Source organism: Neoarius graeffei, chromosome 3 (assembly GCF_027579695.1).
Source record: "Neoarius graeffei isolate fNeoGra1 chromosome 3, fNeoGra1.pri, whole genome shotgun sequence".
NCBI lineage: Eukaryota > Metazoa > Chordata > Actinopteri > Siluriformes > Ariidae > Neoarius > Neoarius graeffei.
In genome coordinates, this window is record NC_083571.1 from 36,286,747 (window position 1) to 36,300,942 (window position 14,196).

The 14,196-nt window shown below is 42.0% G+C and overlaps 1 protein-coding gene across 1 annotated transcript in view; it reads left to right on the forward strand.

Moving 5' to 3' along the window:
* The window catches only part of mtus1b (microtubule associated tumor suppressor 1b), a 45,852-nt gene that overhangs the window by 8,425 nt on the left and 23,231 nt on the right, over positions 1-14,196 (forward strand). The window contains exon 2 of the mRNA XM_060916750.1: positions 11,896-13,743. Within this exon, the coding sequence (XP_060772733.1) occupies positions 12,070-13,743 (1,674 nt within the window). The 5' untranslated portion in view covers positions 11,896-12,069. The remainder of the gene's footprint in view (positions 1-11,895; positions 13,744-14,196) is intronic.

The window sequence follows — 14,196 nt, forward strand, 5'->3', positions numbered from 1 at the left end:
AACAGCTTCAACTCTGGGATGTTATAATAATAATAATAATAATAATAAATTTTATTTGTAGCGCCTTTCAAGGTACCCAAGGACACTTTACAGTACAGAATGTTAAAATACTAGAATGTTAAAACAATAGCAAGATGGGTAATAAAACAATAAAAAATACAGGTCAGCAATATATGTAAAAGGAAAAGAAACAAATAAAAATCAATAAGTACATGGTAAAAGGCATTGTATCATGATACAAAATAAAATCAGAGAAAGAAGCAAATAAAATAAAATAAATGGGATAAAATAATAAAATAAATATGTTGGTGGGTTTCCTCACATGAACTGCTCGCTTCAGGTCCTTCCACAACATTTCCATTGGATTAAGGTCAGGACTTTGACTTGGCCATTCCAAAACATTAACTTTATTCTTCTTTAACCATTCTTTGGTAGAACGACTTGTGTGCTTAGGGTCGTTGTCTTAATGCATGACCCACCTTCTCTTGAGATTCAGTTCATGGACAGATGTCCTGACATTTTTCTTTAGAATTCGCTGGTATAATTCAGAATTCATTGTTCCATCAATGATGGCAAGCCATCCTGGCCCAGATGCAGCAAAACAGGCCCAAACCATGATACTACCACCACCATGTTTCACAGATGGGATAAGGTTCTTATGCTGGAATGCAGTGTTTTCCTTTCTCCAAACATAACGCTTCTCATTTAAACCAAAAAGTTCTATTTTGGTCTCATCCATCCACAAAACATTTTTCCAGTAGCCTTCTGGCTTGTCCACATGATCTTTAGCAAACTGAAGATGAGCAGCAATATTGTTTTTGAGGAGCAGTGGCTTTCTCCTTGCAACCCTGCCATGCACACCACTGTTGTTCAGTGTTCTCCTGATGGTGGACTCATGAACATTAACATTAGCCAATGTGAGAGAGGCCTTCAGTTGCTTAGAAGTTACCCTGGGGTCCTTTGTGACCTCACCGACTATTACACGCCTTGCTCTTGGAGTGATCTTTGTTGGTCGACCACTCCTGGGGAGGGTAACAGTAGTCTTGAATTTCCTCCTTTTGTACACAATCTGTCTGACTGTGGATTGGTGGAGTCCCAAATCTTTACAGATGGTTTTGTCTCCTTTTCCAGCCTGATGAGGATCAAGAACACTTTTTCTGAGGTCCTCAGAAATCTCATTTGTTTGTGCGATGATACACTTCCACAAACATGTGTTGTGAAGATCAGACTTTGATAGATCCCTGTTCTTTAAATAAAACAGGGTGCCCATTCACACCTGATTGTCATCCCATTGATTGAAAACACCTGACTCTAATTTACCTTCAAATTAACTGCTAATCCCAGAGGTTCACATACTTTTGCCACTCACAGATATGTAATATTGGATCATTTTCCTCAATAAATAAATGACCAAGTATAATATTTTTGTCTCATTTGTTTAATCAAAAATCAAATCAAGTTCATTTGTATAGCGCTTTTAACAATAAACATTGTCGCAAAGCAGCTTTACAGAATTTGAATGACTTAAAACATGAGCTAATTTTATCCCTAATCTATCCCCAATGAGCAAGCCTGTGGCGACGGTGGCAAGGAAAAACTCCCTCAGACGACATGAGGAAGAAACCTTGAGAGGAACCAGACTCAAAAGGGAACCCATCCTCATTTGGGCAACAACAGACAGCCTGACTATAATATTAACAGTTTTAACAGGTATAACCCTCAACTGTCCTCATGGGGCCGTCCTTCACAGGAGTGGTGCGATAAAACTCCGACCAGACACAGGGCACCAGGATGGATCAAGCAGGTCCGAGGGGCAGAAGAGGCCAGCATCTCAATCCCAGGATCAACATGTAACTCAGAGGGACAGATGGGGGGGAAGAGAGAGAGAAAGAAAACACGTTGTTAGGTATGCCCTAAAAATGACAAGTATTAAATCTGTGTGGTAGGCTCGCAGAGACGAGAGTCTTTACATCAGGCATAACACACAACAATGGCATGTTAATATGGTCAAATATATCATGACCTGCTCTGGCTGGATGCTTGATTGGGTGATGGGAGCACACTCCTCAGCAATGATGAGATGCAGATGGGACCCTTAGGGCTGGCCAAGACAATTCAGTTACATTTCACCGGGTCTGGGACATGCGACAGAATGTCTGACAGCTGATTCCCTGCAGGCTATGATAGCCAGTCAAGGTCTCCACCCTCTCCACCAAAAGATTTCCTGTTGACTCCATGTAACTCAGAGGGACAGATTTGGGTTGGGGGGGAGGGAAAGAAAACACAGGTGGTTAGGTATGCCCAATGTCACCTGAATAAGTAGGAACAGTATACATATTGCACCGAGTACAAGCAGGGACTCCGGCAACTAACTATGACAGCATAACTAAAAGGAGAGAGCCAGAAGGTAACACAGGCATGAGGGAGCCCCGGGACATAAAGCAGCCAGCCACTACACCGTCAACAAACTCGAGTGAGCAAGCGAGTGGGGACTGACAGCATCCATACATCCCAGTTTACCAAAACACTCTATGTCTGAGGACCTTCCAGATCTACTCCTTTACCTCATAAACACCATTAACAAAAGGCTTGACTAAACAGATATGTTTTCAGCCTAGACTTAAATGCTGAGACTGTGTCTGAGTCCCGAACATTACTTGGAAGGCTGTTCCATAACAGTGGGGCTTTGTAAGAAAAGGCTCTGCCCCCTGATGTAGCCTTCACTATACGAGGTACCAGCAGATAGCCTGCACCTTTTGATCTAAGTAGGTGTGGCGGGTCATAGAGGAGCAGAAGTTCACTCAGGTACTGTGGTGCGAGACCATTTAGTGCTTTAAAGGTCAATAGTAGTATTTTATAATCAATACGAAATTTGATTGGGAGCCAATGCAGTGTGGATAAGACAGGTGTGATGTGGTCATATTTTCTAGTTCTAGTAAGGACTCTTGCTGCTGCATTTTGAACTAACTGGAGCTTGTTTATGCACTTATTGGAACATCCAGACAGTAAGGCATTACAATAATCCAACCTGGAGGTAACGAAAGCATGGACTAGTTTTTCTGCATCATGCAATGACATTAAATTTCTTATCTTTGCAATATTTCTGAGATGAAAGAAGGCTATCTGGGTGATGTTATCAGTGTGAGTTTCGAATGAAAGACTGGGGTCAATAATCACTCCGAGGTCTTTTACTGCTGCACGTGAAGAAACAGAAAGGCCATCCAGAGTTACTGTGTAATCAGAAAACTTACTTCTAGCTGTATGTGGTCCTAGTACAAGTACTTCAGTCTTGTCAGAGTTAAGCAGAAGGAAATTAATAAGCATCCATTGTCTAATGTCCTTAACACATTCCTCAATTCTATTAAGCTGGTGTCTCTCATCAGGTTTTGCAGAGACATACAACTGTGTGTCATCAGCATAACAGTGGAAACTAATACAATGTTTACGAATAATATCGCCCAGAGGTAACATATATAAAGAAAAAAGCAGTGGACCCAAGACAGAACCTTGTGGAACACCAAACTTTACCTCGGTACGTCTAGAAATATCACCATTTATATCAACATACTGATAACGATCAGTTAGATAAGACCTGAGCCAGGAGAGGGCCATTCCCTTAACTCCCACAACATTTTCTAGTCTATCCAGAAGAATGGAATGATCAATGGTATCAAATGCTGCACTAAGGTCAAGCAACACAAGTAGCGAGACACAGCCCTGATCAGACGCCAACAGTAGGTCGTTTACTACTTTAACCAGTGCTGTCTCTGTGCTATGATGAGGTCTAAATCCTGACTGATACATTTCATGGATGTTATTCCTATGTAAATATGAGCATAACTGCTGTGCCACAGCTTTTTCAAGGATCTTGGAGATAAAGGGGAGGTTTGATATTGGCCGATAATTGGACAGCTGACAGGGATCAAGGTCAGGTTTTTTAATCAGGGGTTTGATAACTGCTAGTTTAAAGGATTTGGGTACATAGCCAATCATAAGAGAAGAATTTATTATTTTTAGAAGCGGTTCAATTACTCCAGGCATTATCTGTTTGAATAGATGTGTCGGTAAGGGATCTAGTACACAAGTTGAGGCTTTTGATGTAGAGATTAATGAAAGTAATTTAGTTTCTTTTAGGGGAGTAAAACATTCTAACTGATGATCTGATACAGTTATATTGTTAACTACAAGGTCACTTTCATTGTCTAACCTTAAATTAGTAGTTTGAATTTTTTGTCGGATATTCTCAATTTTGTCATTAAAAAAATTCATGAAGTCGTTACTACTACATACTGCAGGTGTGCATGTGTTGATAGTGGACTTATTCCTGGTTAATTTTGCTACAGTATTAAATAGGAATCTAGGATTATTTTTGTTATCTTCTATTAGGGAGGAGAAATATGTTGATCTCGCAGCACTAAGAGCTTTTCTATACTTCAGGAAGCTCTCCTTCCAAGCTAATTTGAACACTACCAATTTTGTTTGACGCCATTTATGTTCCAATTTTCGAGTTTAACTGGGTTCTCTTCTACTTTTAGGACTTGTGTGAAAATCTGATGATGTTTTAGGTCATATTTATGCAGAAATATAGAAAATTCTAAAGGGTTCACAAACTTTCAAGCGCCACTGTACAGTACATGTTTACCATGCTGTTATTTAATCAGTGATGGTACATTGTGCTTAAGCCTCGTTATTGGTGCCAACATTTCAGCTACATGTTTTAATTAGTTATCCGAAGCTGACCGTGCTGAGTTCATCGCATTCACACTCTGTGTGCTGATCTGAGTTTCCACTGATCTTCACATGTATAGTTCAAGTAAACAAGCTCACCATGCTGGGACACCAAGTGCACTTCAGTCCTCATGGGACACCAAGTGCACTTCAGTCCCAGGTTTATATGAAAAGCTGAAAGAAGCGATAAATGGTGAAGCTGTTCAGCCTGAGGCCTGTTGCTTTTAAAGCTTTGTGTTTGCTTTGTCGCTTTGTGAGTGGCATTACTACAGCTAGTCCATTTTCCACACTCTGGGATGGTTGTCATGCAAGAATCCCTCAGGAGCCTGAAGATAGAAGAGACGAAGTGATAGAGAGCGAGAGGGAAGGAAGCATCGCCCTGATAAACTGAGAGAAAGTCTGACTTCTAGCGGAAAATTAGGGACAGTTGTGTAATGTTCAGGGTGTGTTGTATTACAGAGGTACGTGGAATTACATAGCGGCCTTTTGGAATGAAATGGTTAATAAGTAAAAACTAATAAAAAAAATTTAAATTGTAAAGCTGCTGATATCGAGAGTACAGAAATACTTTCAGGTATTCACAGACGTGTGATGTGGGCTCTATGTCATCTAAAAGTCTGAATCTGCTAAGACCATATTTATCTCTTAAATTAGTACAGTAATAATACAGAAGATAGAAGTTTGCTCTTCTTTATTTTATGAATTATCATTACTGCTTTCAGCCAGTTAAATCACAATTAGTGAAGAAAGAAATACAATCTGAGTAGAAGCTATGCCTTTTCATGACCTTGTACCATAAAGCTGTATCTTTATCCCTTTTATCGGGAAACTCATTGATCGGATTAAAAAGCAGCGACTGCACCTGAAATACGAACTCTGTCCTGAGAGAAGACAACGCTGATGTAAACAAGTTCATCACATCACGTTTGTTGATATTATTTATACTGCATTATACATATATAATGTTTTATTGCCTAAAATCTTATATATAGTCATTTAGATATACTGTACTGTATACTGTATCATGTGTTTTGTAAGATAAAACAAATTACATTCTACTGTAGGAAAATAATCAGCAACAGAGTGGTGTGATGCAACCTGACACAAAGTGGATTCTTTAGGCTCACATCAGTGATTTGATTCTTCTGACTCAGAGTGACTCGATACATTTGACTCACAATAGTATTTGACTCTCATCTTACATTAGTGATTATATCAGTGATTCAATTGTTTTGACTCAGAGTGACTCAATACATTTGACTCACATTAGTATTTGACTCTTAAGTCAAGTCAAGTCAACTTTATTGTCAAATATGCTATACATGCTCGACATACAGCACAGATGAAATTTCAGTCCTCTCTGATCCACGGTGCAAACAGGCAAAGCAATAAATAAAAATAGAATAACTGAAATAAACAATATAAACAGTATAAACACTCTAGATGAGAAATAGACATAGACTAAACACTCACAGGTATACACATACATACACACATACAGTCAAGGGCACTTGAGGTATAGCAGGTAAACAAGAAATAAGCAATATAAACAATAAACTAATAGCTGTTAAGGTGAGGCAGTGCAAATGAGCAAGGTAAAGTGAAATGTGCAGACCCTGAGTTCAGTGTGCGAATGAATGTTGAGAGTATATGTGTGCGTGTGTGTGCGTGTGTGTGTGTGTGTGTGTGTGTGTGTGTGTTGGGGGGGGGACTGTGAGGGTGACATGATGTCAGATGCTGAAGGGGGGGCAGGGAGGTGTGCAGGCAGATTCTGTGGCAGGGGGCGGGGGGGAGGAGGGGCAGAACAGGGAGGGAGTTGAGCCTCCTGACCACCTGGTGAAAGAAACTGTCCTTGAGCCTGCTGGTTTTGGCTTGGAGACTCCGCAGTCTCCTCCCCGATGGCAGCAGGCTGAAGAGGCTGTGAGATGGGTGGGTGGGGTCACCTGCAATCCTGATGGCTTTTTGGGTGAGGCGGGAGTTATAGATATCCATAAGAGAAGGGAGAGAGACACCAATGATCCTCTCAGCTGCTCTCACGATGCGCTGCAGAGTCTTGCAGCAGGACATGGTGCAGGCGCCGTACCACATGGTGATGCAGCTGGTCAGGATGTTCTCGATGGTGCCTCCGTAGAATGTGTGCATGATGGAGGCCGGGACTCTTGCTCTCCTCAGTTTGCGGAGGAAGTACAGATGCTGTTGGGCTTTTTTGGCCAGTGATGCGGTGTTGTTGCTCCAGGACAGGTCTTCAGAGATGTGCACACCCAGAAACTTGGTGCTGCTCACCCTCTCCACTGCAGCACCATCGATAGTTAGTGGAGCATGCTGGGTGTGCACTCTCCTGAAGTCCACAACAATCTCCTTCGTCTTCTCCACGTTCAGGCGGAGATTGTTGTCCTTGCACCACATGGCCAGGTGGCTCACCTCACTCCTGTAGGTTGTCTCATCGCCATTGTTGATGAGACCCACCACAGTCATGTCATCCGCAAACTTAATGAAGAGGTTGGAGCTGGATGTTGGTGTGCAGTCGTGGGTCAGCAGAGTGAAGAGGAGGGGGCTCAGCACACATCCTTGGGGGGCCCCTGTGTTCAATGTGATGGTGCTGGAGGAGTTGCTGCCGACCCATACAGCCTGTGGTCTCCCCGTCAGGAAGTCCAGCAGCCAGTTGCACAGGGAGGTGTTGAGTCCCAGCTGGTCCAGTTTATGAATGAGCTGCTGAGGAATGATTGTGTTGAATGCTGAGCTGAAGTCTATGAACAGCATTCTGACGTACGAGTCTTTTGTCTCCAGGTGGGTGAGGGCTAAGTGGAGGGCAGTGGAGATGGCATCATCGGTCGAACAGTTGGACTGATATGCAAACTGGAAAGGGTCCAGGGTGGGGGGGAGGGCAGACTTGATATGCCACATGACTAGCCACTTAAAGCACTTCATGAGGATGGGAGTGAGTGCGACCGGGTGGTAGTCATTGAAGCAGGAGGGAGACGGCTTCTTCGGGACGGGGATGATGGTGGTGGCTTTGAGGCACGTGGGGACAACAGCCTGGCTCAACGAGATGTTGAAGATGTCTGTAAAGACATCTGTGAGCTCCTCGGCACAGTCTCTCAGGACACGACCAGGAATGTTATCAGGACCCAGGGCTTTCTGTACATTTGTCGTCCTGAGAGCTCTCCTCATGCTGTCTGGGGACAGCGTCAACACCTGGTCGCCGGGAGGTGGTGGGGTCTTCTGTGCCGTGACTCTCATCTTACATTGGTGATTATATCAGTGATTCAATTGTTTTGACACAGAGTGACTCAATACATTTGACTCACATTAGTATTTGATTCCGATCTTACATTAGCGATTATATCACTGATTTGATTCTTTTGACCCAGAGTGACTCAATACATTTGACTCACATTAGTATTTGATTTTGACCTTACATTAGTGATTTTTTCATTGATTTGATTCTTTTGATTCAGAGTGACTCAATACATTTGACTCGCATTAGTATTCAGCTCTGATCTTACATTAGTGATTATATCAGTGATTTGATTGCTTTGACTCAGAGTGATTTGATACATTTGACTCACATTAGTATTTGACTCTCATCTTACATTGGTGATTATGTCAGTGATTCAATTGTTTTGACTCAGAGTGACTCAATGCATTTGACTCACATTAGTATTTGATGGCACGGTGGTGTAGTGGTTAGCACTGTCGCCTCACAGCAAGAAGGGCCTGGGTTCGAGCCCAGCGGCTGATGAGGGCCTTTCTGTGTTGGGTTTGCATGTTCTCCCCATGTCCATGTGGGTTTCCTCTGGGTGCTCTGGTTTCCCCCAAAGACATGCAGGTTAGGATAACTGGTGGCTCTAAATTGACCGTAGGTGTGAATGTGAGTGTGAATGGTTGTCTGTGTCTATGTGTCAGCCCTGCGATAACCTGGTGACTAGTCCAGGGTGTACCCTGCCTCTCGCCCATAGTCAGCTGGGATAGGCTCCAGCTTGCCTGCGACCCTGTAGGACAGGATAAGCGGCTACAGATAATGGATGGATGGATTATTTTGGTTCCCTTTAGTAATTTAATACTTTGGGCTTACATTAGTGATTTGATTCTTTTAGTTTACAACAGCGGCTTGATTTTTTTTTTTTGGCTCATGTTAGTAATGTAATAGTTCTGGCTTACATTAGTGATTTGATCCCTTTTTTTTTTTAGCTTAGATTAGCTCCTTACAGAAGATTTTGCCATATTCTGGATTACACACATTTTTTTCACCACTACACAAAACCCTGTGAATGTGAAGGAGTTGTTTGGAAAGAATCCTGTGAAGGCATCATCGAACACAAGGCCAATATGTCCTGCAGTTTCTGTTTCAGACAAGAGACGGAGAAACTCTGCCCTGGTTATTAAGATAAAATTGGAGCTCCATTTAATAGCTTCATTCTGACCCACATTAGCTCGAGCAGTTTGAAGGACAGGTGTGGTTAAACGTGTGGCCTTAGGCGGGTGCGTATGTGGACGTTATTTAATCTGAATCTGATCTGAATGTTTATTGAGGACATCTACATTTAGGCCAAGGAAGATATGACTACTGAGTGTTTGAGTTAGACCAGTAGAAGGCAACAGTACACACACACACACACACACACACACACACACACACACACACACACACACACACACAACCGCACACACACTTTTCCGATTTTCATTTGGCTGACTTTAGTGATTAAATTATTTTGGCTCAGATTGATTATTTGATTCTTTGGGCTCACTTTAGTGATTCAATTATTTTGGCTCACTTTAGTGCCACAATTCTTAACTTCAAAGTGATTTGATTCTTTTACCTTGCATAAGTAATCTGATTTTTTTTCGCTTACATTCCTTTTTTGATTTGATTATTTAGACTCACACTGGTGATTCAATTCTTTTGGCTCACTAATGACTTACCTTTTTTTTGGCTCGTGTAAGTTATTTGACTCTTCTAGCTTACATTAGTGATTAGTGATTTACAATTCTTTTGACTCCCTTCAGTAGTTCAGTTCTTTTGGCTTGCTTTAATTATTTGATTGTTGTGGCTCACTTTACTGATTTGATTCTCTGGACTTGCAATAGTGATTTGATTCTTTTTGTAACCTTTATTGATTCTTTTGGCTTGAGAAGTACAACCCCGATTCCAAAAAAGTTGGGACAAAGTACAAATTGTAAATAAAAACGGAATGCAATAATTTACAAATCTCAAAAACTGATATTGTATTCACAATAGAACATAGACAACATATCAAATGTCGAAAGTGAGCCATTTTGAAATTTCATGCCAAATATTGGCTCCTTTGAAATTTCATGACAACAACACATCTCAAAAAAGTTGGGACAGGGGCAATAAGAGGCTGGAAAAGTTAAAGGTACAAAAAAGGAACAGCTGGAGGACCAAATTGCAACTCATTAGGTCAACTGGCAATAGGTCATTAACATGACGATATAAAAAGAGCATCTTGGAGTGGCAGCGGCTCTCAGAAGTAAAGATGGGAAGAGGATCACCAATCCCCCTAATTCTGCACCGACAAATAGTGGAGCAATATCAGAAAGGAGTTCAACAGTGTAAAATTGCAAAGAGTTTGAACATATCATCATCTACAGTGCATAATATCATCAAAAGATTCAGAGAATCTGGAAGAATCTCTGTGCGTAAGGGTCAAGGCCGGAAAACCATACTGGGTGCCCGTGATCTTCGGGCCCTTAGACAGCACTGCATCACATACAGGCATGCTTCTGTATTGGAAATCACAAAATGGGCTCAGGAATATTTCCAGAGAACATTATCTGTGAACACAATTCACCATGCCATCCGCCGTTGCCAGCTAAAACTCTATAGTTCAAAGAAGAAGCCATATCTAAACATGATCCAGAAGCCCAGACGTCTTCTCTGGGCCAAGGCTCATTTAAAATGGACTGTGGCAAAGTGGAAAACTGTTCTGTGGTCAGACGAATCAAAATTTGAAGTTCTTTATGGAAATCAGGGACGCCGTGTCATTCAGACTAAAGAGGAGAAGGACGACCCAAGTTGTTATCAGCGCTCAGTTCAGAAGCCTGCATCTCTGATGGTATGGGGTTGCATTAGTGCGTGTGGCATGGGCAGCTTACACATCTGGAAAGACACCATCAATGCTGAAAGGTATATCCAGGTTCTAGAGCAACATATGCTCTCATCCGGACGACGTCTCTTTCAGGGAAGACCTTGCATTTTCCAACATGACAATGCCAAACCACATACTGCAATTACAGCATCATGGCTGTGTAGAAGAAGGGTCCGGGTACTGAACTGGCTAGCCTGCAGTCCAGATCTTTCACCCATAGAAAACATTTGGCGCATCATAAAATGGAAGATATGACAAAAAAGACCTAAGACAGTTGAACAACTAGAATCCTACATTAGACAAGAATGGGTTAACATTCCTATCCCTAAACTTGAGCAACTTGTCTCCTCAGTCCCCAGACATTTACAGACTGTTGTAAAGAGAAAAGGGGATGTCTCACAGTGGTAAACATGGCCTTGTCCCAACTTTTTTGAGATGTGTTGTTGTCATGAAATTTAAAATCACCTAATTTTTCTCTTTAAATGATGCATTTTCTCAGTTTAAACATTTGATATGTCATCTATGTTCTATTCTGAATAAAATATGGAATTTTGAAACTTCCACATCATTGCATTCCATTTTTATTTACAATTTGTACTTTGTCCCAACTTTTTTGGAATCGGGGTTGTAATTTAATTCTTTTGGCTGTTGCATACCAAACTTTTTTTTTGAATTTTTTTGAATTGAATTGAATTTATTTTTTATTTTTGAACATGTATAAAAAAATGTATGTAACTATTTGTACATACAAAAGAAAGAAAACGAGAAATTAACAAAAAATAAATAAAATAACATAAAGAGCTAAGACATTACAAAACACCGCACATTGTTCGAAAAAGGAGTGGGAAGAAGTACAATACTTATCAAAATGGCTTCCCGAGCTCCACCTATAATTACAACATTTAGACCAAGAACTTGTGATGATTCTTGTGATGATTGACAAATTAAGCTAGCATGAACCCTTATTAATAATGTCTAAATAATGAACATGAGAAGATTCTGTCTGGTTTTTAATATGTTTGGTGTTAAACCATTTTCTTTTCTTTTTTTCTAGGTTCCTTGTTAAGGACTGGAAGTGACATGATGGGCTTCCAGCAAATGCCAGAATACTACGATCTTCAGAATCATCCCTCCAAAGGGTTTTATTCAAGCGTTCTGTGACCAGTTGGACATGTGGCATTGCTCGCTGGCTAATCTCTGACTGGTATTGTTGTGTTTCAGTGGAAACATGAGTGAACTTCCTCCATCTGCTCCAACCATGAAGCCCCAGGATAGGGTTCACCAAAGCATGTGTCTACAGTTACAGAACAACAATGATTTCCATAAGTCCTCCTCCTCCTCCTCATCATCATCATCGTCATTGTCACCGGACTCCATGTACAGTCTTAGTAGTCTGGACGTGGAAGTGCCAGAGGGGATGATGGGAAGGAAAGCAGCTGCCAGCGAAGATGACTCAGGGATCCAGAGTCCAGATTGCAAACCCAATGACAGTGACAACTCGGTTTCCGTTTACTTAGATGCCACTGAAGAAGGCTGGCAAGCCGAATGTGATGATCTAGATAATGTCACAATAATTCAAAATCATGAGAGTGACAATGTCTTCAGCGATGCTGGTGTTGGTGGAGAGCAAGGACGACGAGGCTCAAGTGACTCTTCGGCAACAGAGGCACAGCTGTTCTCCTCTGAGGATGAGGAGGGTGAGGATGAAGAAGAAGATTCTTTTCTGTCACTGAGGTCTGCTGATGTAGTGATGAGGAAACAAAGTGAGCCTGAGGAAGTCCAGATGCGCAGCTCAAACAAGAGGCCCACTGTGGGCCCTGTGATTGAACTCCATCAAGAGACTTTTCAGGATTCAGTGTCTCCTCCCAATGAGGAGGTCCAGATGTCAAGCTCAGCCATGAGGCCCAGTGTGGGCCTTGAGAGTGAGCTCCACCAGGAGACTTCTCAGGTGTTTTACAATCACAAAAGCAAGATGCAGACATCAACCAAAAGGACTGATGTGGATCTTGGGAGTGAGCTTCACCGCAAGGCTCATCAGGAGTCAGTAGAGCTACACAAAAAGAAGGAGCAGATGCAGTGGTCAAACAGGAGTCTGGATATGGCCTCTGTGAGTCAGGAGGTTCTTCAGGAGTCAATGGAGCTATACAACAAGGAGAACCAGATCAAGAGCTCAACCAAGAGGCCCAGTGTGGATCTTGTGAGTGAGATCCACCAGGAGTCTGTGCAGTCAACCATTGCTCTTTCCACTGAGAAATTTCCATCTCAACCACCTGCAGAATTATTTCCAAATCAGACAATGTCTCCTTTGGTTTCCCAAGATGATTCTCCATGTACATCCATTCAAAACATCACAGATCCTCCATGTTTTCCTAAAGGAAACATCTCACAAAATACCAATGATCCTTCAGATCTATCTCACACCAGGTCCCCCATGGAACCCCCTAAAATCAAATCCACCAAAGTGGAGCTAAAACGGTTTTCTCGACTTAATCTAAAGGACATCAAACCTAAAGTCATCTCAAGGGCCACTTCCACTTCAAGATCAGTGAATACTGATCACAGCCAATCATCTGCAGGCTGTGAGAAAAAGTCCCTAATCACTAGAAGTAGAGCAGCCAACAGGAGAGACCAAAGTGATGATGGAGTGAAGAAGAAGCGTGCATCCTCTGCTCAGGCAAGAGCAACCATGCCCATAACAATTCCAGATTCTGACAGCAAATCTACATGGCCAACAATGGCCAAAAATCAACCACCAGAGTTCCTGAGGTCAAAGGTTGACACAAATGGCTGCCATTTACAGACTGCAAGTTCGAAGCTCACTGAAACTGTGAGAGATGAAAGAGAGAGCCACGAAGAGGAAATGGTAGTAAAAGAGACTTCCAGAGATGGAGATGTGGACCCGGTAAATGATTAGATTTTTTTTTTTTTTGCTTAATTGTCTCAACTGATACCTCTTTTCTACCTGGTTCTGGTGCACCAACAAATCTACAAACAGTGTAGAATCCCAGGATGCAGGAGCTGTTGTTCAGACCATACATGCTGGTCCACTGGAAAATATCTTTGCAGCTCTGGCACCAAAATATGTCGACTCTGGTACTGGGAATCATTGACATCAAGATTTTGGGGGTGGTTTAGGGGGTAGAGTTATTGCCTTGCAGCTTCAGGGTTCGGTCCTGAGCTCAGGTTGCTGTCTGCGTGGAGTTTCACATCTTCTCTCCAAGTTTCCTCTGGGTTCTCCAGTTCCTCTCTCTTCCCAAAAACATTCCAAGAAGGTGACATGACTATGCTAGTTGAGAATGAGTGTGTGCAGGTTACTAGCATCACATCTCATCCATCCATCCATCCATCCATCCAT